General features: G+C 51.2%; 3 protein-coding genes across 4 annotated transcripts in view; 1 reads left to right on the forward strand and 2 right to left on the reverse strand.

Annotated features, from left to right (window-relative positions):
* The window catches only part of FAM32A (family with sequence similarity 32 member A), a 126,607-nt gene extending 124,432 nt beyond the window's left edge, over positions 1-2,175 (reverse strand). For both annotated transcript variants that reach the window (XM_057489432.1, XM_036876161.2), the window contains exons 1-2: positions 2,046-2,175; positions 1,809-1,947 (exon numbers count right to left, since the gene is read on the reverse strand). In XM_057489432.1, the coding sequence (XP_057345415.1) occupies positions 1,809-1,947; positions 2,046-2,119 (213 nt within the window). In that variant the 5' untranslated portion in view covers positions 2,120-2,175. The remainder of the gene's footprint in view (positions 1-1,808; positions 1,948-2,045) is intronic.
* A 4,111-nt stretch (positions 2,176-6,286) lies between these two features.
* Positions 6,287-11,630, forward strand: CIB3 (calcium and integrin binding family member 3). The gene is made up of 6 exons (XM_036876159.1): positions 6,287-6,337; positions 6,561-6,595; positions 8,207-8,318; positions 9,211-9,358; positions 10,189-10,384; positions 11,515-11,630. The coding sequence occupies exons 1-6, from the start codon at positions 6,287-6,289 to the stop codon at positions 11,534-11,536; spliced, it is 564 nt and encodes a 187-aa protein (XP_036732054.1). The 3' UTR covers positions 11,537-11,630.
* On the reverse strand, positions 9,867-22,539 carry HSH2D (hematopoietic SH2 domain containing). Its single transcript, XM_036876143.2, is given in 6 exon segments — positions 9,867-13,701; positions 15,724-15,858; positions 16,252-16,417; positions 17,726-17,815; positions 19,349-19,498; positions 22,443-22,539. Coding segments are annotated over 5 exon segments (1,083 nt in total). The 5' UTR covers positions 19,474-19,498; positions 22,443-22,539; the 3' UTR covers positions 9,867-13,134.
* Positions 22,540-22,887: the final 348 nt, after the last annotated feature.

Consider the following 22,887-nt stretch of genomic DNA (forward strand, 5'->3'; position numbering starts at 1 on the left):
TCCTCCTGCTTGAAACACTTTCTCCACTCAGCTCCTAAGGACACCCTCTCTTCGATTTTCCTCCTTCCTGGGGCTCCTTTGCAATTTCGTCTCTCCACCCTCCAGTCCAGTCACCTAAGGTCAGATCCAAGATTCCCCTGTCACTATTCCTTTTCGAGGGTCTCATCCAGTCCCACAGCGATTCCCAAATGTTTGGAAGAGGGACCCAGACCTCTCCTCCAAACTGCAGGTTCAGATAGTGAACTGCCCATGGGAATTCTCCACTTGCACAGCTAAGGGGTATCTCACAGAAGTTCTCTAAATCCAAGACCTTGACCACTCCCTCGACACCTTTAGAAGCCTGCTTTACCTGTGACCTTCCTATCTCAGTGAACAGCACCTTCATTCCAGGATCTCCCACCAAAAACTCTGGTCATCCTCGATTCTCCTTCCCCAGCTCACACCCAACCCAGCAGCTAAACCTGCTGTGCTTCCTTCAAAATCTATCCCAAGCCTGACACCACCCCCAACACTTCCACTGTTACTGTCTTACTTCGAGACCCTGTTCTCATTCCTCTTGACCCCTGCATCGGCCTCCCTCTAGCTCCACCCCTGCTCCAGGGGACACCCCAGCCCTACCTTGAACTATGACCTTAGGGAAGGACTGAGGTGCAACCACTTGTTAAATGCTCACCACCAAGCTATGAGGTAAGGACTTAGCCCCACTTTACAGACAAAGAAAGGTATGGTTAGCCAGCTTGCCCAAAGTTACACCACCACTAAGTGGTAGAGACAGAATGGAACCCAGGTTTGTCTTGCCAAAGCTGGTGAGTCTCCCCCTTTTTGGGGGGTGGGGTGATGATTTAATTGAGCCTAGGAGTAAGGAGTTCCCTGATGTTAACTGGACCAAATCACCCAGAGCAAAGGTGGGGTTTCTTAGCCTTGGCGCTGTTGGCATTTGGGGCAGATCAATCTTTGCTGTGGGGGATGCCCTCAGGCACTGCAGGATGTTGCCAGCATCCCTGGCCTTGACCCACTAGATGATGCAGTGCTCCCACCCCCCAACCCTAACTCCAACTTGTGACAAACAAACGTTATCTTTGAACATGACCACGGGTCTTCTTGGCGATGGAAATGGAGAACAGCTCCCCGTTAAGAATCGCTGATTTAGACTGATTAGTCCCTACCCGGGGCTTAATGGGCTGAGCTTATTTATCCCACGCTGACCTCTCCTGTCCCCAACCGTCCAGATTTGTAAAGTATTTAATATTAAGAGAGGTAACGTAATCAGAGTTTTAACGATACAACCCATTTGAATCTGCCAGTTACCCCGGAAACAGACTTTGTGGTGACTTACAGCAGGGAGCGTGACCATTTAAAATCAACAGCTACAGCTAACATCGGTTGAGTACTAACTTTGTGCCCAACTGCGTAACAAATGCCTTATCTACATTACTTCCATCCCTTTTAAGACAAAGCACTATTCTGACCCCTAGAGATGAGTAAACCGAGGCAGAGAGACGAGTCGCTGATTCAGTGACACTGAGCAAACAAGGCACGGCGCAGGAATGCAAACCCGGCTCTCCAGCGCTGGACGTCTTTCAAAGCCGCCTCTAGCTCTCCCCTCTGCAGTCCACTCGGACCGGCGGGGCTTCGCGTCCTCGCAGGCGCCCTGGCCCTGGGCTCCTCCTCTCACTCACGCATCATCTTCTCCCCCAAATTAAGGCCCCTTCTGATCGCTCGCCCTCCTGCGGGCGTCCCCGGTGCTGACACGGTCTGAGTCTCGGGGCGGTGCCCCTCATCCACGCCGGGAGCCCCACCAGCCTCACCCGCTTCTCCTGCATCTTCTCGAAGGCCGCCTGGGCCGGGGTCCGCTTGTCCAGACCGCGCCGCTTCTCCTCCTCGTTCTTTTTGCTCGTTCCCATCGCTTCCAGAAGCTTCGCCTTGTCTTTGTCCTTTTTCTTCTTCCTGGAAGGGGAGACGAGAGTGAGGGAGGGTCAGAGAGGGCAAGAGCCCGGGGGTCTCAGGAAGAGGTTTAAGGGGACCCCTAGGCCCTCGGGACTCACCGCTTAGTCACGCCGAGCTCTGAGACCCCTTTCAGCTTCAGAGGCCCCTTTTGGACCTGCTCGTAAGCCGCCATGCTTCCCGGTCGGGAACTGTCACACTTCCTGTTTGAGGATACTACTTCCGCCCAAATGCCCGCCTCACTTTGTCTGGATTGGCGGAAGCAGATATTACGCATGCGCTCATGGCATCTGAAGCCCCGCCACTCTTCTGGGTTGTGGCTGGGCAGCTTCCTTTACGTTCCGTCTCCTGCCACACTTCCGGGTTCGCTGCCCACTTCCGGTTTCTGTGGCCTGGCGGGCGCGTGTGGGTGGGGTGCCCTGACTTGTGAAGCGTTTTAGACAAAAACCCCCCCTTTTCCTAAAACCCAACGTTTTCTTGAGTTTTGCATGCCTTGGGATGTCCTGTTCATATTTGTTGATATATTTGGAGGGTTCAAGAGATAATTAAACCTACTAGTGTAAAGCCGACTAGTATTCGTTAGTTTTTCAGCTTTGGTAAATGGCAATAGTATGTGAAACCTGTCAGTGGTATTTTAAAAAAATAGAAACTTCCCACCTCCTTCCAAAATGATTAGCAATTTCGTTCTGATTCTTAACAGCACAAAAGGGTGTATATGCCGGTATCTGTAGATCTGTGAGATGTTTTATGTCTGCCTTCAACTTTTCATTTAGAGCTTTCAAATGCCTTGAAGCTCTTTACGGGGCAGCAGGCACACTTCCAACCTCACCGTCCTCGAAGGCTGCATGTCCTGCGGCTGAGTGAAGCCCTCCCCAAGGGATGACGTCCACATGCCCACAAATCTTAGCTTTTTTGTCCTGAATCCGTAGCAGTGGAATCGCAGAATCCAAGAGTGTGCACATCTGTGCATTTTAATCTGGACTGAGGCTGCCAGAATTGTGCTCGGGACTTTTGGACGGGGGCAGTTCAGGGGTGGATGAGGGAGAAGCAGCGAGCAACCCCCAAGTCAAGAGGACGCCTGACCGAAAGGTACGGTGCCTGCCATTTCCAGGTATGCCTGAAGGGGGCAGCAAGCGACTGCCCAATTCTCCAGCTACAGCTTCAGCCTTGGGTCTCCTGCAGTTGCATGAGGGCGGCAGGAGAGAACCTGCTTCCTGGTGCCACGCTGGTAAGGGGCTGCCAGCCCTTGGCAGCTTACTTGTGTCATTACAGGATAGAACCAACTCTTCAGGGAAGGAAGACATACTATGAATACTGGAGAAATTTGTTCTTCCTAGCCAACTCAGCAGCTTTGGAGTTCCTCTCTGGTGCTTCCAGGGCTGCGGTCCTGAAGCAAATGGCTTGACCTCTCGAAGCTTCTCTCTTTTCTATTTTACTGAATAGGAATGATGATGATAAGGATGATTAACAATGACAGCTAATACTTTATATGGATCATCTTATTTACACTCACAGCCACCCTATTAAGTAAACCTAAACCCTGATATTATAGGTAAGGGAAACTGAGGAACAAACTGTGATGCAACCTATGGTGAGTGTCCACCCTTGTTTTGTCACCACACTGTGAGGTCATCCACTGTAGATGTGTCACTATTTTCTAAACCTCCAAAACAACATTTTTTAACCTTTTAAAAAAATCATCTCCTAAAGAGAGCATTTTAATTTAATGAGAGAAGTCAAATACTAGTGAATAAAATTTTGTCAAGGAGGATTGTGCTTTGGAGGGCCACACACCATTGAAATTGCAATATTACCCCCATTAATAATGTATGTTTTAAAGGAGAAAATGTGCCAAGTTAAACTATGACACATAGTTTTGACCACTTAAAATTCTGATATCCATTTAAAGAGTTGTGAGATTTAAATGCACAGAGATTATTATGTACTACTCAGGTGTATACATACAAATAAAATACAATAAATCAGATTTCCTAAAGGTGTTCATCTAGAGAGTATACTTTTCAAAATCACTTTTCAACTTAGGGTTGTCGATGTCTGTTCTTCATCACATGACATCATCCTCTGAACCATCAAGGACCCCAGGAAGGAACGTTTCTTTAAGAGAATCTACATTGTTTCCAAAGAATAGAGTAGGAAAAGGGAAAACTGTTACCTGAAGGTGGAAAAGCATGGCAAATGAAAGTCAACACTGGCTACTATGAATAAAATTCTGCTATAAACATTCATGTATAAATTTTCTGTGGACATATATTTTCAATTCTGCTTACCCAGGAGTGAAAATTGCTTGGTCATATGCGAACTCCACGTTTAACTTTTTAAAGAACTGCCAAAATGTTTTCCAAAGTGGCTGGACCATCTTATATTCCCAACAGCAGAGTATGATGGTTCCAGTATCTCCACATTCTGGCCAATATTTGTTATTGTCTTTTTTATACAGCCACCCTAGTGGGTGTGAAGTGGTATCTCCTTGTGGTTTGACTTGTATTTCCCCATCGACTGTTGATTTCAAGCATTTTTTCATTCGCTTATTGACCATTTGTATATCTTCTTTGGAGAGATGTCTGTTCAAATCCTTTACTCATTTTGTTTTGATAGACTATTTTTAGAGTAGTTTTACGTTCATAGGAAAATTATGGGGAAGGTGCAGAGATTTCCCATATACCCTCTGTCCTCATACATGCATAGTCTTCCCCATGATCAACATTCCCACCAGAGTGATCCATCTGTTACAATTGATGACTTGGTGTACAATTTCACTCTTGGTGTTGTACATTCTATGGGTTTGGGCAAATATACACTGCCGTATATCCATCATTATATTCTCACGCAGAGTATTTTCACTGCCTAAAAGCCCTCTGCTCCACCTTTTCATTCTTTCCTCCCCAAAATCTTTGCCCACTTTTTTACTTGGTTTATTTGTCTTTTTATTGTAGACTTGTAAGAGTTCTTTATATATGCTGGAGACTAGTCCCATCCCAGATATAGTATTTGCAGATATTCTCTCCATTCTGTAGGCATGTACAGGTTTTTCGTGTGTGCATAAGTTTCATTTCCCCTGGGTAAATACTCAGCAGGGGATTGCTGAGTCGTGTGGTATGTGTATGTTGAGCTTCATAAGACACTTGCAACCCATTTTCCAGAATGGCTCTACCATTCTGCACTACCACCTGCATATGAGAGTTGCAGCTGCTCCACATTCTCATCAACGCTTGGTATTTTCAGTTAAAAAAAAAAAGTCCTCAGGGGTCCTTAGAAGCCTGATAGTAGTCACAGTTTACAAGATCACACACTTGGACAGAGATGATAGCTGATAAGGTGAGGCAGCAGGGAAGGAGTATGATAGTCCAGGCCAGGGAGAGTGGGGATGAGCATGAGGGAAAGACCTAAGAGCAGTTCAGGGGGTCCTAGGGTGTGGGGCTGGAAAAGGCTGAGCAGGAGAGGAAAGTGGAAGGACAGGCAAGGCCCTGAGCAAGAAGGGCACAGAGCACCCGATAAAGGACTTTGGACTCCCAGATGTTCTGCCCCAGAGGATTCTGGGTCTTAATAAATTGGCAGCTGTTGCATTGTGTCTACCTCTTCAGGACACATGGTGCACGTTAGCATGTGAAAGGCTCTGACAAATCCTGCAATAAAGAACTCTGGAGTTATTTAACCTACTTCTGGAACTTAGACCTTGAATTGCCTTTCTCAAGCCATAACATAATCATAATCTCCAGTGCACACCTTGAGACTTCATCTAGGTTGTTCCCTAGTATGCTGCCAGTGCTTAGAACTGGCTTATATCCAACTGTCAAATATTTTTATTTTTGGTTGCATTAATGATTTCATTAGATCATTAGAACAACTCTGTAAGGGGTAGGTACTAATAGAGCATAACTTTCATCTTACAAATGAGACTCAGAGAGGTCAAATGACTTGCCTAAGGCCATACAACTAGTGGGTGAAGAACTGGTACTTGAACTGAGGTATGCTTGCAGCTTTTCCACCATGCCACCTGTCTCTGGAATGTGCTCCATACCCTCCTGCCAACACCCCCCACCAGACTCACCCGGTGGTGGGAGATGTGGTCAGCTCCTCCAGGACTTCCTTCTGCCCTTCTCCTTGCCCTGGTGGCCGTGGACATCCTCTGGCTGTTGCCCAGAGAGCTGGGCTGTAACTTGATCTCCCCCAGCCTGGGGGTGACAGTGTGGGTGGGCGGGTGACAGCCAGGGCAGGGAGATTTGCCCAGACACTAGTACACGGCAGCCTGGCAACCCACATGGTCCAGAGGAGACCAGGGGCTTCAGGAGCCTGTTCCAGAATCTTGGCAGCGGTCTTCACCATGGGCAACAAGCAGACAGTCTTCACTCATGAGCAGCTGGAAGCGTATCAGGTAGGAGTGGGGGTCTGCGCCCTTGGTGGGTTTGGCAGCCTTGGTTACCTGGCCTGAGAAATGGGGACAGCATCCCTTTGTCCTGGGCGTGCAGTCAGCAAGGGATCTTGGTGCAGCTCTGCATGCAGCACCTGGCAGAGATGGGTGTGGGGTGGGCGGGGAGAGGAAAAGGGTGCCCAAGGCAGGGTCTGGGTCTGGGTCAAGCCAAAATCTCTTTTTGCAGGACTGCACCTTCTTCACAAGGAAGGAAATCATGAGGTCAGTGTGGGGAGAGAGGGAGGAAGACACAGCAACAACTTTCTGTACCTTGCTGTAGGGTGTTTGCAATTTGACTCATTGCTTCGTGGCGGTTCAAGAGCTAATGCGAGCGTTGGCAGGCATGGTCAGTGGATGGAGGCAGACATGGGGAGGCTGAGAAGTCACATCTTGTCACATTGTCACAGCCTCTACTGATGAGCTTTCTCCCAAGGGCGATGGGGCAGTGTGCAGAGTGTGTGATGAGGGGAGAAACTGATCAGCATGTTAGAAAGATCCCCACTGTCCCCCACCCCGACCCCAAGGCCAAGGTGAAGAGGCTGCGATTGGCAGCTGGGAGCCCAGGGCCGGAGCCAGCTCTGGGCTGTGGGGCCAGCATCACGATGAGGGCGTGGGAAGGCAGCCTGAGGCTCTGCAGGCCCCTGGCATGAGCAAGACAAGCATAGATAGACGGGTATTCCACATCCCCGCCAGCCCATGGAGCCATTGTCCAGAAGCCCCCATCCGTGAACTTGGAGCTGTGAAATCCAAGCTGGCCAGGTTTCGGCTGCACAGGGATCAGGGCCAAGGCGCCATTGTCTGGGTGAGGCCAGCTCCCGGGTCACCCTGGCCATCACGATCGGATTACTGATGGGGAAACTGAGGCTCGGACAGGGGAGGCAGTCCCTGGCTCTGAAGCTGGGTGGAGCCCCAAGGAGTTTGAGGGCTGCCATTTCGTCTGTGCCAAGTTTCTAGTTCACAGACATACTAACCAAGGCTCAGAGGGGAAGAGGGCCTCGCTCGAGGCCATGCAGAAATCCTAACCCCAGGTGTTCCCTGAAGGGATTCAGATGGGGAACTGGATGCTCAGGTGTGAAATTCCAAATGCCCACTGTGCCAGTTCCTGGCCACCACGTGACCCGGGGGCTCCTGTCCCCTTCTGAAAGTCCCTAGTGCTGGGGCACCTCTGACTCCTCAAGGGTGGTCTCCACACGGCTGCTTGGCACAGCCTCAGTGATGGTGGGGCATCACCAGTGATGGCATTGGACTGGAGAGCTGGTAGTGTGGGTGGCATTTGGTGTTTTGCAAAAATGCTTTATTCACCCTTAAAAAAACTTGAGTATTAGCCTTTTGTCTTTGCTCTGCCCCATTGGGGAAACCCTGCCTCCAATTATAGAGAGAAGGAAAATGTGAGGATGGGGGTCTTTAGAGGCAGAGGCTTGCTGACAATGTGCTGATGCCCACAGATTCATGTATTAGTTCAGACACTCTGAGTGCTCGATGTGAAATGACCTTGCTGTAAACACTCTCCCTTCTGCCATCCCTATCTGCCTGGGAAGCTCCTACTCATGCTTGAAGGCCCAGCACCAATGCCCCCTCCGCCAGGAGGTCCCTTCTCCTCCCACTCGCGTCTCCCTCAGCTCTTGAGCCTTCTCTCCCTCCACCTTGGTGCTGTTCCCAGCGAGGAAGAAGTGCCTGTGTCTGGTCATGTATGTTTGAGGGCTGGGCCCAGGGCTGATAAGCTTTTGGGGACCCAGCATCCTTCAGTGTGGAGTGAGCAGCTGAATGAGAGAGGAAGGACAAGGTCCTCTCCCACCTCCCAGCCCTTCCCAGTATTTCCCTCCCCCACACCAGGCTCTTCTATCGCTACCAGGACCTGGCGCCCCAGCTTGTCCCTCTTGACTATACCAGCTGCCCTGACGTGAAGGTGCCCTATGAGCTCATCAGCAGTATGCCTGAGCTGAAGGTATGTGTGGACCATGGGGAAGGTAGGGGAGAAACAGTAGGGATGTCTCCTGCTGAATTCCTATGAGGTGGGTGCATTTTACAGATGAGGAAACGGGGGTTCAGAGAGGTTAAGATACCTGGTCATGGCCACACAGCTAGGATGTAACAGAGACAAGATCCAAACCCTAGGTTGCCAGAAGGATGAGATGACCTAATGCAGGTAGAGCTGCACGGCAAGTTCTCAGGGAACATAAGTTCTTCTCCATAACAAGAGATACTAAATGCAAGTTTTTCTTAGTTGGATGTTCAACACAGTTTGTGTCTCTGAAGGGGACTTGTGGAGTAAGTGACTGAGTAGAGATTATTTCATCACAAGGGACAGAAACCTCATTCAAGAAGGACAAAATGGATTGGCTCGCATGAGCAAAAAATCCATGGGCTGGACCAGTGCCAGGTACTGCTGGAAGCAGGGTCTCTGAAGATGTGCTCGGGAGTCCCCCTCCATCTCTCGGCTCCTCCCAGGAGGAGGTTTCAGCTGCAGGCAGCCTGTCCTCCTGAGGCATCCAAGGGAACCTCCAGGGGCTCTGGATTTCCTGGTCAGCGTTGCCGTCAGGAAAAAGCATGTCCCTCCGTCCCAGTTTTTCAGAAAAAGCCTCCCATTCTCTGATTGGCCAGTTTTAGTCACACGCCCCTCTCAGAGCCAATCATGGCTTCCAGTGAATGGAAATCTCCGGCCTCTCCTGCCAGCGCGGTGAACGCCGCCCGGACCACAGGGTCGACAAGGGGAGTCGCCCTAAGGCCTCTCCGGGACATGGGAGGGAGAGAGCCTTGGTAGGGGGCGTACCTGGGGGCTTCCAGGGAGGTGGGTGCTGAGAATGTGGGGCTCCCCAAACCCCGCTTCCTGTCCCCAGGACAACCCCTTCCGCGAGAGGATCGCCCAGGTGTTCTCCGAGGACGGGGACGGCCGCATGACCTTGGACAACTTCCTGGACATGTTCTCTGTGATGAGCGAAATGGCGCCCCGGGACCTCAAAGCCCACTATGCCTTTAAAATTTATGGTGTGTGCAGGACCCCGGGGTCAGGGAGCTTGGAGGTGGGGAGTGGGAGCAAGACTAGGCCTCGGGCAAGGGGGCTGCCCTGCTGTCACTGTCAAGGCCCTGCGTGGCCGTGTCCTCACCCTACCCCGGTGCCCCCTCGCCTCTCCCCTTGCTCAGTCCACTCCTGCCGCACTGGCCCCGCTGTTCTTTCATCTCACCAAACTCTTTCTGCCTCCAGGCCCTTGCTTCTGCTGTACCCTCTGCCTAGAACACCTCTCCCCGGCTCCTTCCTCCCTTGAGATCTAGGTGGAAAGCAGCCCCCACCCTCCATCACTCTCCGCCCCTCACCCTGTTTCTTCCCCATCATGGAGCCATGGTTGCTTCATTTCTTGTTCGCTGATCTGTGCACTTCTTGTCCACTTTCTCCCTGAGAAGACTGGAGAGCAGTGACGGTGTCTGTCTTGTTCACCTATGTCTCTTGTGCCTGGTGTATAGTACGTTCTCAATAAATACTTGTTGACCAACTGAATGAAAGAATAAAAATTTATCACAGTGCCTGGTATCACAGTAGGCACTCACTAAATACTTGTTGAAAAAGCGAATGAATGAAGAACAATTAGCACATGTCTGGCACATAGTAGATGCTCAGTAAGTACTTGTCGAATGAATGAATGACCTCTCGGCAGCTCTTAATTCCAAAGCAAGATCCAGCTTTTGCCAGGGGGTCCTGGGTTCCCTCCACTGCCTGTTTCCTCCTCTGTAACATGGAGACAAGAACTGCCCACGACTGGCCCAGCTGGCCTGCCACCTGCTGTCCCCTGACTCCACATCCCATCCATCCTGCTGCACAGATTTTAACAACGATGACTACATCTGTGCGTGGGACCTGGAACAGACGGTGACCAAGCTGACAAGGGGGGAGCTGAGCGCTGAGGAGGTGAGCCTGGTGTGTGAAAAGGTGCTGGACGAGGCTGATGGGGACCATGATGGGCGACTGTCCCTGGAAGACTTCCAGAACATGATCCTGAGGGCACCCGACTTCCTCAGGTGACCCTCTCTGCCCCCCTGCACAATCCACGTCCACATCTGAGGGGCTCTTAGGCACAGCCTCTGCAAGTCCCTCTGTTCATTCATTCGTGACCTGGGGAACTTTCTCAGCCTGCCTGATCTCAGTCCCTGCGTCTCCAAAATGGGGATAACTAGGGACCCCGTGGGCTCCTCTGTGGCGGATGCAGCTCTTTGGGTGATGGGGCCATGGCTAGATTTCAGCCCTCACTTGCCTAGACATTTTGGAGTGAACAGGCTGTACAACTGTCCTTAACAGCCCTGGAGAGAATCAGAGCTCCCACTGTAAGGTGGAGATGAGACAGCCCACCACCTGTTTTTGTACTTGCAATGAGTTAAGAACGGTTTTTACATTTTTTAATATAAGAATATACCAACACTCATGACAGTCAAGTGACATGAGGGTTGAAATTTCCGAGTCCATCAACAGTGTTAGCGGCACAGAGCCACACCCGTTGGGTATGTATTCTCTTCAGCTGCTTTCGAGCTACAAGGCAGAGTTGAATCACTGGGCAAAGTTGGAAATATCAACTATTAGACATTTTACAGAAAAAAGTTGGCTGACCCCTGAGTTCGTACACGGGAAGAACTTAGAGCAGTGCCTGGCACACAGCAGGCGCTCAACAGCTGTGCGCTCTGGAAGCTGTCCTGGCTATTATCGGTGGTGTCCCTGTATGCGCAGACTTCACTACCTTTTCCCTCCATAAGCACGGCTACTCTCCTGGCAGAAAGGGGAAAATGGCAATAGGAGGAATGTCCTTCCACCGACAGCTGCCCGTGTCCCACCCTGCCCGTCTGCCTCTTTAGACCTCATGACAGTCCTATGTAGGAGGGACAGCTATTATCTCCGTTTTACAGAGGGGTAAACTGAGGCCCAGAGAGGGGCAAACACTCAGAGTCCCAAAGCAAATCGGGGGTGGAGCCCCGATGTAAACTCTGATTCATAGAGATGTGCCTTCCAGCCCTGTAGGGGTCAGGAGGCCCACGGCCTGGGGCTTCTTGAGGGGGGTCCCTCTTCCCGTGTGGCTCCTTGGAAGCCTCAGGGGCGCTGGGGAGGAGGACAGAGGGTCCCCCTGCCTGATGACACTGATGCCTTTCCTCTTGCCCCACAGCACCTTCCACATCCGTGTCTGAGGGCACCGCAGAGGGGCCAGGCCGGAGGAGGGCAGGCGCCCCTCACCCCACCGGGCAGCCTGCCGCCTGGGCTCTGGGAATAAACACACGTCTGTGGGTCACGCTCATTGGGGAGACGTTTTCTACCTTAACCCTGGGGGGCAGGAGGGCAGAAGCCTGGGGTCTCACCTCAGTCCTTGCTGGGACCTGGGTCTGGCTGTACCCTCTCTGGGCCACAATCTTCTGCTTTGTGGGATTGTGTAAGGGAAGGGCTGATTTCTAGATCTCTCGCCACTGTGAGGGCTGGACATGCCTCGCTGTGGGTCTTGGTGGGCTGAGATGAGGTGTGGTGATCCAGCCAGCACTGTCCCATGGTGCCCATTTCCCACGGATGACCCCATCCCTGATTGCTCAATCTGCTTTCCCCCTCAACCCCTGAGTTCCTCAAGGGGGACTGACTGACGCCTTAACCCCTTGCTGACTCATTAGAACCACTAGATGAGGCCTCAGAGGGATGTCATTCACTGAGGTTGGCAATGTACTTTACAGTTTATGAAGCACCTACCTTTCTGCTGTTGCATAGGCTGCCTATGACATCCCAGTGGGGTTGGCTGAGAAGCGATTGCACTTCATTCAGAGGGAGCAGAGTCATTTGCCCAAGGCCACACTTCAAGTTATCTGCAGAGGCAGACTTGAACCCAGGTCCACTTCACTTCAGATCCCAGACCTCTAGACCTTGCCTATTTGGAAAGCCCCACACCCACTCCACCTGCAGTCATCCCAGGGACCCTGTCAACAGCCCCAAATAGTCCTGGAATGGTCATCCCTGCAACTGAGACCTTCCCAGACATCTCCACTGTGCATCATGTACTGTGCGCACAAGCCCCAGGATTTATGAGCATCTTCCCGGTTCATCCTGACAAAGAGCAACTGCTCTTCTCACCCTTTTCCAGATGAGGAAACAGGCCCAGAGAAGTCTAATGACTTGCCAAAAGTCACACAGCCCCACAACCCAGGATTCCTTCCAGAGCCCACCGCAACCACAGCCCTGGGCTGCTTCTGTTTACAAAGGAAAGGAGCTCATAAGCTTCCCCTAAACCTGACATTGATACTGGGGATGTTCTGTATATATGCCATCTCCTTCATTTGACCAAGAACCCCAGAAGAAGGGCATGAACAGCCCCGTTTGTAGGCAGGGATGCAATTGGAGTAGAACTGGGTGCAAGAGAGGAAGTGACTTCAACTGGTCTGGCTTCAAATTCTGGAGCCAACACCCGGCAGTTTAGCATGGCCATGCCTCTCCCCCTCTCTGAACTTCAGTCTCTTCTTTAAAAAGCACAGAATGAGCCTATTAAGCCTGCTCAGAGGTGTAAAAGAAACAATGAACAATGAACACAGAGGGTCTGGTGTGGGGCCAGGCACACAGTAGTGCCTCAGTCCCTTGCTGTATCTGATTATTATTACTGTTCAGATAACCAGGTCACTCCACTGGCAATTGCAGGAACAGAGCCAAGCAGTGTCTTTATTATGTTTCTCAGGCCCCTGAGGGCTGGTGGTTCTAGAAAGCTAGGGGTCCAGGTGTGAGCAGCCCCTGGCAGCAAGGGTCTCAGAGCTCTTCTCTAGCAGTACCCGGGGGCAAAGGGTGGCGGCCTGCGGTACTCCTCGGGAAGCCAGCTCTTCTGGGGTTCTGCCAAGTCCCTTGGCTCCGATTTGGACACCTTTGAGGACAGAGCCCTCAGTACCGCTTGGTGCCACCCCCTGACCCTCGGGGTCACCTCGCTCCAGCTGGCCGACCTCGAGGCCCTCTTGGAAGGGTCATGTCCGTCTCTCGAAGCCTGGAGCTGTGAGGACCTTGTAGCCACAGAGGGGTCTGTGTGGATGTTATCTTCCCAGTCTGTGTCACCAGCTCTGGCTTCTGGGCCGTGGGTCACCACCACTGACCGCCTGGTGTCCCGCAGTGCTGACAAGCTCATGGCTCCCAGATGGGATTTCAGCTGTCACCGGACCCTCTTGCATGCCTGGGGAAGCATCTTGAGGCTCCTCCAGAGTTTCTGGTAGGCCTCCTCTAGAGGTACTTTTGGGGGACAGGAGGAAGAGGCTTCCTCTGTGGGCGCTCTGCCCATCTCTGCCCACGGCTTCCTTTCCTTTCTCTGATGGAGCAGGACCGGCTTTGCAGAGGCCTGAAACTAAGAGCAGGTGGGACCTGGGGTCCATCCCACCCACCAGAGCTTGAAATCTGCCCCAGAACTTGGGACCTAGGTCCCACCCAGGCACCCTGTGGTGGAAAAAGTCCCTCTGTGGACCCCCAAATCTGATCCCATGCCCCATCCTTCCCATCCTGGTACACGGCTTCACTATCTCCCCAAGAGGTGGGTGCACTTTTCCATAAAGAGCCAGATGGCACATATATTGAGCTTTGCAGGTCACACAGTCTCTGCCTCATTACTCAGCTCTCTGCTGTGAGGCAAAAGCAGCAAAGCAGCAGAAATCACACGTCCACGGGCAGCGTGCCTGTGTTCTGATTACAACTCCATGGACATGGAAATCTGAGTTTCATCTGTTTTTCATGGGTTGTGAAATATTATTTTTCTTTTGATTTGTTTCAACTACTCAAACATGTAAAAGCCATGCTTAACTCGCAGGCCATACAGGACTGCGCAGCAGGCAGGGTGTGGCCCTCGGGCTGTGGTTCGCTGGCCTGGTTGTTCAGGCCAAAAACTTGGGTGCCGTTTACGGTAGATGTTGTCAGTGCCCCGTCCACGTCCTTAGCTCCGAGTAATGCCAGCAGTGGGGACTCTGCCTGGGGGTCTTCTTTGGCCACATGGCAGATCAGAAGTGGCAGAGAATTAAAATCCCCCAGGCACAGAGCTTGACCAATGACTGATTGAAGCCAGAGGATAAATACCCCAGCTGCCCACCTGTGAGGCAGGATAACTGAAGCAGGTGTTCTATGCAGAGTCCCAGCCTCCCCAGGGAGACTGAGCCCTGGTGGCCTACAGGGGTGACCCGCTCGCTAACTTCCCTTCATTGGCTGCCCACCTCCCAGGTCTCCTAGACACCTGGGATCACCTCCCAAATAATGGAGGATCAGGGCCCTCAAACCATGACAAAGTCCCTCTTCCCCTCACCTTTCACATCAAGCCATCAGCAAGCTTCCTTCAAAAATATCCAAAATATCCACTTCTTGCTCCACCCCCAGGGTTCTCTTTCTGGCCTATCCCACCTGGACCCTGTCCCTGCCTCCTTCCTGACAACTCCGCCACTGGCCCCTGACAGCCCCTTCAGCAGCTGGCAGCCACAGGGAACATTCACCACCACTGATCCATCCCATCCTGCTCAAGCTCTCTCATGGCTCCTCTACAAACCTGGAATAGAATCCTCACTCTGGCCCCAAGGCCCTGCATGACGGGCTCCTGCTGACCCTGCTCCTCTACTCCCTAACTCTCTCCCTTTCACTTGCCCCACTCCATCCACAAACTGACTTTTGTTGTGCTTCCATTTTTCAAACACACTTAACCTCAGGACCTTTGCACATGCCATTCCCTGTGCTTAGAACTTCCTCCCTGCACCTCAGTGTGTGGTCGGCTCCTCCTCACTCTGTATGTCCCAGCTCAATGCCACCTCCTCCAGGAGGCCTTCTCTGACTATCCCTTCCGACACCCATCTGTGCACCCACTGATGTCCATCACACCAGCCTGTTTCATTTCCATGACCATCAGAACTTCCCTGCCATACAGGGGGCCCTGGAGGACCCTTAGCCTCGACCTAGGGGTGCCCGAAGGTCCAATCAGCTGTGATTCATTCATTTATTCATTCAGTGAGAAAACAGAGTGATGTGAAAGAGAATGCAGAAGGGACTTTAGGTCTGGAGACTAGGGAGAGAGATTATTGAAGAGCTGAAGGAAGAAGCCAGGCATGGGAAATCTGAGGGCAGAGCACACAGCCTGTGCAGAGACCCTGAGGTTAGCTTGATGTGTCTGAACAACAGAAGGAACGGCAGAGGGGCTGGAGCTGGGCTGGTGCAGGGCAGGAGGAGGAACAGAGGTCACAGCTGGGATTTTAATCTCAGGGTCTTGGGAAATCACTGGAAAATTTTAAACTTCGAGCTACAGATGGTACCCTTCTTTCTAGAGACTCTCCTCCAGCAGCTGCTGGCCGCATGTACTCCTGCCTCTCCCCGGGCTAGAGATGCCAGCTTTGTTACATACCTCCTCAGGTGCAGCTGCTGGGTGGGCGGAGGGGTTCTGAGGGTCCCTGGGGCCACAGGCAGGGCTGGTGGCTTCCCCAGCCAATGCTTTGAAGTACAGGAAGAGATCCTCGTAATCCACATTTGCTGGATTTTTCTGCAGGGCAAAGGGCATCTGCAGCTCAGCCTCAAGAAGGGGGACGTGTTGGGCTGCGATCTCAGACAAACCCTGGAAGTCCGGGCCTAGGAGCTGCCTGGCCAGCAAACCTAGGACGTGCCCCTCCCACACCAGCTTCCGAGGGCGAGGCCCGGTCACCTGCCTTACGGAAGCACCTATTCCTGTAGATCAGCCGTGACGATACTCTGCACATGAACCCTTCTGAAATAGGCCAGGCTGCAGGGAGGGGACTAGGAGGGGCAGGGCCGTGGGGAATAGGGACAATGAAATTGACAGTCACAGAGGGTGAAAGGGGAGGGTGGGAGCAAAATGAGCCTGAGGGGCTTGACCAGTGGGAGGGTGGCTACTGCATATGGGGGTCTCAACTCTCACCTGCCCGCAGGGCTGCGTCAGCAGCTCCCCGTGTGGCTGCACTGGCTGCTGCTGGTAGAAGGCGACCAGGGCATCCAGCGAGGTGTGGGCCCCTTCTTCCCCAGAGATCAGGAAGGTCCCGTCATCCAAAAGTTTCACCATGATGTGGCAGCAGCAGCTTTGGGCTCTGTGGGGACACTGCCTGGGTAGGGACATCCCATTTCTCCTCATTCTGTCCCCAACCCTTAGCCTCTGAGCTGGCAGCATCTCCACTCATACCCAAGTGACACTAGATAGGTGACTAAAGCATTGTGCCTCGGTTTCCCCATCTATAATGGGACTACTAAGGCTGACCTCAGGAGTTCTTGTGAAGATGAAATAAAAGTAGGTAAGCAGGTAAAAAATGAGCTTGGTACCTGGCTAGGGGTAAATGGTAATGAAAATTTGAGGCAGGCCCTTGCCTAAGACTTTGTGCCTAGCACACAGCAGGTGCTCAATAAATGCTCCATTAATGAATAGATGTATTTATTACCACTATGTATTTATGCCCACTATGTACTCACTATGTCTCATTTCATCCTCACAACAAACAAAAAAGTAGACCCATAAATACTGACCACAGACTGTTGGTTATCATTGGGACGGGGGATGGATGAAACAGGTGAAGGGGATACAAAGTATAAACCTCAAATTATAAAATAAGTTAGTCATAGAAATGGAAGTACAACATAGAGAATATAGCTAATAATATTGTAATATCTTGGTATGATAACAGGGGGTTACCTGCACTTAAGTGTGATGGGCATTTAGTAATGTATATAATTACTCAGTCACTATGTTGTACATCTGAAACCAATATAATATTGTATATCAACTATATTCCAATTAAATAAAAAAGACTGAATTAATTTTAACTTTCCTATGTAACACTGAGGGAGGCACAGAAAGGCTAAGTAACTTTTCCAAGGTCACACAGTGTATAAGTGCCAGAACCAAGTTCTGGACTATGCAACTCAGGGCCTAAGCTTTTCCTGCTGTGTGTAACTCTGTAATGGAACCATTGGATTTTTTATTCATGTGGTCTAGAATCCTTTTGAAAGTAGTTTGTGTTGCTGGACCTGGTAACTGAGATGTCAGATTAGGCTTTGAGGCCTCAAGGAGCGGGACAGCCCTCAGTTACCCTAACAGGTCTGCCTGGGTGGAGTCATAGGTGCCAAACAGACGGTGGAAGGGACAGGGGTGGTAGGGGGATGGCAGCAGCCATTCTCGGGCCCCAGCAACCCCTGTTCTCAGACACCCAGTCTGTTATCACCAGGCCCATGTCTGCTGGTTACAGCCAGACCTGCAGCTATCAGTCTTCAGTCAGAGCTGGCCAGAACTTCACACTGGTTGCTCTTTGAGAAGGTGTGGCATGGAACACCCCTTGATCCCCTCCAAGGAAGCCCCAGCGCCCTCCTGGTCCTGGTCCTGCCCCTGTCCTTAGCCCAGGCCTTACTTGTAGGACAGCGTGTAGCCCACGTGGCTGTGGCTAACCCTGATGAGAAAGGATCCCAGTGGCTGTGACTCCAGCAAGTTCTCGGCATCCCTGGAAGGGCACACACAGGGGAGAGAGGGCTCGGGTCCAGTCGCCGAGTATACCGGCCAGACTCCTGGTGCTCGAGTCATCCAGGACAGAGTGAACAGAGAACCTAAAACCACCTTATTTCTTGGTTGTGTGGGACCTTGGGATATGCAGGGACAGGGAGGTACCGAAGCAGTGGATGGCCTCTGATGACTGTACCTTAGGAAGACTTCCTCCCAATCCCACAGCCCCTGCCTGCCTTTCCAATGCCTGGACTCCCCACGTTAAGGAACCTTTGGGTGGATCAGGTGTCACAAGTAACAGACCAAGAGCCGTTCTCAGAGGCAGTTGAGCTCAGAACCCAGCTCTGCTGTTCATTGGCTGGTGGTGGCACTCCCTTTCTGACTTTGAGCTTCCTCAAGGGGAAAATAAACCCTGACTCTCAGGGCTGGTGTGAGAGCAGGTAGGTATGGGGATTGCTAGCTGGTCAGTGCTCACCCCTCACCAAATGTTCCCTGTTATCATCACTATTACTTACTGTCATTACTATTATCTGGGGCTCACAGAGAGCACTATGGCCTTCTAGGGGACAAGAGGGGGAGCTTTTGGAGCCATTTGACCAAAACAGGGGCTACTGACCATGTGTGGCTACTGAGCACTTGCAACGTGGTTGGTCAGAATCAAGATGTGCTTTAGCGTCCAATACATGGCGGATTTTGAAGGCTTAGTACAAATAAAGTGATGTATACTATCTCATGAATGGCTTCAGTACTGGTTTTTTAGTACATACGGAAATATTATCTTAGATATACTGGGGTATGTAGATATAGGTATACTATATATACTGAGATATACTTTTATAAGAATAAAAGATATGACTAAAATAAATTCTGCCTGTTTCTTTTTATTTCTTTTAAAGTAGCTACTAGAAAGTTTAAAATGGCAATGTATGGCTCACATTGTATTTTTTTTGGCACACCCAGAACCCAAAAACCATGCACAATTCCTTCTCTTGGTGGCTTTCACAGTGTTCTCTTAATTTCCCACATGCAAAGAGAGGCAATAAATGCTTTCTCCACACAGTTAAAGCCAGGCCCTGGGGGTGGCTAATGAGGCGAATTTGTGCACAACTCAGGGCTCAGCCCAGTGGAGAAAGTGCACCTTGGTTATATTCCTGACGGATCGAGAGCAGCTATCTGGGGCACTGTGTTATGGATTCTGAGGCTGCATCCTGCCATCACTGATGGGTGATGCCCGGCCTGGATGAGAGGGCACAGGGACCTGTCAAGTCCCTGGCAGCAGTGGTCTGGTGACCATTTGTATGGAGAAAGCCAAGGCCCAGAGAGGAGAAATAATTTGCCCAAGGTCACAGAGCAAGACCACACCTCAGAGGAGGTCAGATTCAAGCCTGGAATTCCATAGCTCCACAGCTCCTTCTATCCTCTTAACACACTGAGCTAAGCTGAGCCCAGAATTCTTCCCTGAAAAACACCCAGGGTGGGGCCAGACAAGGAAAGAGGGTGAAGGGCAGAGTGGAAGGTGTGGGTGTGTCCTCACTTTCTCGAGATGGTACCATGGAACCACGCAGGGACCCCTCCTTGGGCCAGCTGGCCCGCCTGCGTCTGTATGAACCAATCCAGTAGTGGAGGCAGCGGTGGGGGCAGCTGTCTGATCTCTGTCATGGCTTCCTGGGGGCAGGTGGGTTACCTGGGGTTGGGAGGAGAAGGAGAGTCAAGCCTGGACCACTTTCCATCTTCGTTCTATTCTTGCAGCCTATGGTGACTCCTCTTTTGAGAAGTCCTCCAGGCTGCCCAGAGCAATGGCTTGAAAGTAGCTTATATTTCTTGAGCACCTACTATGTACTGGTGGTTTACAACCATTCACTCATTGCCTCTTCCCAAAAATCCTCCAAGGACTTTTCCTTTTCTTCCTGTTATGCCATTACTGCAAGTGTTAGGAAGCTACCTTTATAAACTTATGTATTTAGACTCAGAGACTCCAAGAAGGGACTAGTGGTTATTAAAGGGGAGGGGTTGGGAGGGTGGGTGGGGAGGGAGGGAGAAGGGGATTGAGGGGCATTATGTTTATTACACATGGTGTGGGGGATCATGAGGAAAACAGTGTAGCACAGAAAAGGCAAACAGTGACTCTGTGGCATCTTACTACACTGATGGGCAGTGACTGCAATGGGGTGTGGGGGGGACATGATAACAGGGGTGAATGTAGTAACCATATTGTTTTTTTCATGTGAAACCTTCATAAGAGTATATATCAATAATACCTTAATAAAAAATTAAATAAAAATAAATCATAAAAAAACCTATGTTTTTAAATGTAAGAACTGAGTTTATTTAAATATCAAGTCAATATCAGTGTCCCTGGTATGAGGTAGAGATGGCAAAATGGTGAAAGAATTAATGAAATAGCTGACACACAGTGGGTGCCACAAAAGGTTGTCACGGTTTCATCGAGCACTAGAGAGATGTGGCCCCGGACACTTGCTTCTGCTGCCAGCTTTGCCATGTGCAGTGGCCGCTGATGGCACACCTTTCATGTGTCAGCTACACCGACAACTCACACGTGCTCCTGACAACTGATGACATGGAGCTGAAGGGAGAAAACAGTACTGATTTGCAAATGATAGTAAGCTGGTGCAAAGCTACCAAGAGGGTACCATGCCCCGTTGGGTTGTCTGCTCATCTCTCCATGTGCTCACCCTCAATTCCGGCTCTGCCCCTGACACTGGCCCTTCTTGATTCTTCATTATTGCCGAAGGTCATTCTAATGGGCTGTTTTCACAGGAGGGGACTTGCTGACCAATCCAGTCAATATGGACTTTCTCCTGCCAGAGGCAGAGGCTGAGTGCGCAGCCTGCAGGAAGTAGCCCAAAGGAATTGAGGGGTGAGTGAAATTAAACAAATCTATTAAGATGTGTTTAATAAAGCAGGGCAACAAAGTTACTGAGCCTGGAATTGGAGCCAGACAGCCTGGACTCAAACCCCAGCTCCCTCACTCAGCCACTCTGTGATCTTGGACAAGTCACTTGACCTCTTTGTACCTGTATTTTCATCTGCGATTTGGGGATAATGGTATTTACCTGGGAAGGTATAGCTGACACAGTTAAGTGCTATATGTATATAATAAATATTCATGAATCTACTAGTGACCTAGCATGGGATAATGTTTATAGGCTGGTTCTTTTTTCTACCTGGGAGAACTCCTACTTATCCTTCAAGACCCAGCAAAAATAATCCCATCTCCAGGCAGCTTTCCTGCCGCTTCCCCTACGTGAAGCCCTGGCATTCTTCTCCATCTGCCTCCCACACCCCCACCACCACCCCCTTCCTGCTTTTGGCCTAGCTTTGCCTCAAGGGGCTGGAAAGTCTGTACATAGCAAGCCCCGACAGTTACCACCTTTTTGCTTGCAATGCAAACGACAATTGCAAATGACTGTTTGCAATGCAAGAGCCTGCCTGCAAGTTGTGACTGCCAAGGCACCTGCTTCAAGGCTATCTCAAGTAAACAGGCTGCCAGTCACACTACTGGATTGTGACTCAGGTGATGCGCCCCACCCCTGCCCCCCAGCCCCTTCCCCACAAAGCTCTTTTGTTTAGAGATCCTGGTAGATTAAGATAATTAACCATTTGGGCTTAATTAACCATTTGGGCTTCTTGTTTTTGTTTTTCGTTGTTTTGCCACTTTATTTCTGTTTCTCTCTTCCAGTGCTTTAAATTCCCACTCTTATGTTTAAATTTGCCAGTAAAGAGTGAGCCCTGGAATCCACAGACCCCCACCCTTGGCCCCAACAAAAGGAGACCCCCATGCCTGGGTGCAGCCCACCCGCTCTCTCTCTCTCCAGGCAAGACCTCACCATGTGCCCCTGGCATGCCTTTTACATTCCAGGGCTTATAAGTAATACACTTTTTTTTTTTCTTCAAAGTTCCCAGACTGTTATTGCTGAAGGGCATCTTGCAATCCTGAGAACCGCCAGTGCTGGTCCAGTCCTAGCATTGGTCTGGAAATAGGAGCTGTCTGGGAAGCTCACAGGGACCCAGGTACTTCTAGCCTAGGACAGCACTACCATGATAGGCTGAGACCAACACAAAACAATGTGTCCTTTGTATGAGGGGCTCCTGGGAAATGGGTCCAGGCTTAGGTTCTTCTGGTTGTTTCTGGGTACCCAGCATCTCCCGGTGCTGGGCAGGCACTGAGGGTGCAGGGGTGTTTGTGGACAAATAAGTGTCTGGTGGTGAATGAATCCACCCATACCAAATATCCAACTCCTGACCCAGGCACTGAGGCCTCCCTCACCTCCGGGTCCCCCACATTCCAGCCAGAAGGACATCCTTGCTCTGCCCAAAGCTGATCAAGTTCTCTTCCCTCCACTCCTTCGCCCATGCTGTTCCCCTTCCAGGAATGCCCTTTCCCTAACTCCAGCTCCAGTTTACAATGATCATCTCCCAGTGGCCCCAGGACATTCCTCATGCCTCTCGGGTCCTGCGCAGCCCTGTCTGGCCCAGCCAGGCTCCCATGCTGTCTTCTAGAGGGCTGGGATGGGGCTGACGCTCCTGGGGTCCCAGCTTCACCCAGCATGGGCAGGCACACGAGGCGGGCATGTGGCTGACAGAGGGGTCCCCAATGCAGCACATACCTGGGAGGGCCCTCTCGGCAGAGTCCCTTGCACTGGCTGTGGCCGTTGTCTGCAGAAGCCCGTGTTTCGTTTCAGGGTCTGTACGTCAGCGGGGAGGGGCTGCTGCCCCCAGGCGGTTCCTGTTTCCTTAAGCAGGTGAGGCCTTGGGGCGGGACCAGGACAGCCTTCTGTCCGATGTCTGCAGCCCAGCAGCTGCCAAGCTGCAGATGCTGCGACACGTTTGCTTCACCCAGATCTTGACAAACCTTTATTAAGCTCCTACTGTGTGCCAGATCCTCAGGGAACAGAGAAGTAGCCCCATACAGGTGCAAGTGCCGAGATCCGGCATCTCTAGTCTAGCGAGCAATGAAGAGTGAGAAATTATTAATGTTTCTAAGTGTGCAATCTGGCAGGAAATGAGGGGGTGGGGTGGCTGGAGTTGCAAGAACCCCCAGAAGGAGCCTAG

This window comes from Manis pentadactyla, chromosome 12 (assembly GCF_030020395.1).
Source record: "Manis pentadactyla isolate mManPen7 chromosome 12, mManPen7.hap1, whole genome shotgun sequence".
In the NCBI taxonomy this organism is placed as follows: domain Eukaryota; kingdom Metazoa; phylum Chordata; class Mammalia; order Pholidota; family Manidae; genus Manis; species Manis pentadactyla.

What these genes read in the sequence shown, in the direction of transcription:
- CIB3 (XM_036876159.1), top strand. Translation starts at nt 6,287, where the DNA reads ATGGGCAACAAGCAGACAGTCTTCACTCATGAGCAGCTGGAAGCGTAT. An exon ending in CTATGCCTTTAAAATTTATG is followed by an intron (nt 9,359 to 10,188) that starts GTGTGTGCAGGA and finishes CCTGCTGCACAG; the next exon opens with ATTTTAACAACGATGACTAC. An exon ending in AGGGCACCCGACTTCCTCAG is followed by an intron (nt 10,385 to 11,514) that starts GTGACCCTCTCT and finishes CTTGCCCCACAG; the next exon opens with CACCTTCCACATCCGTGTCT.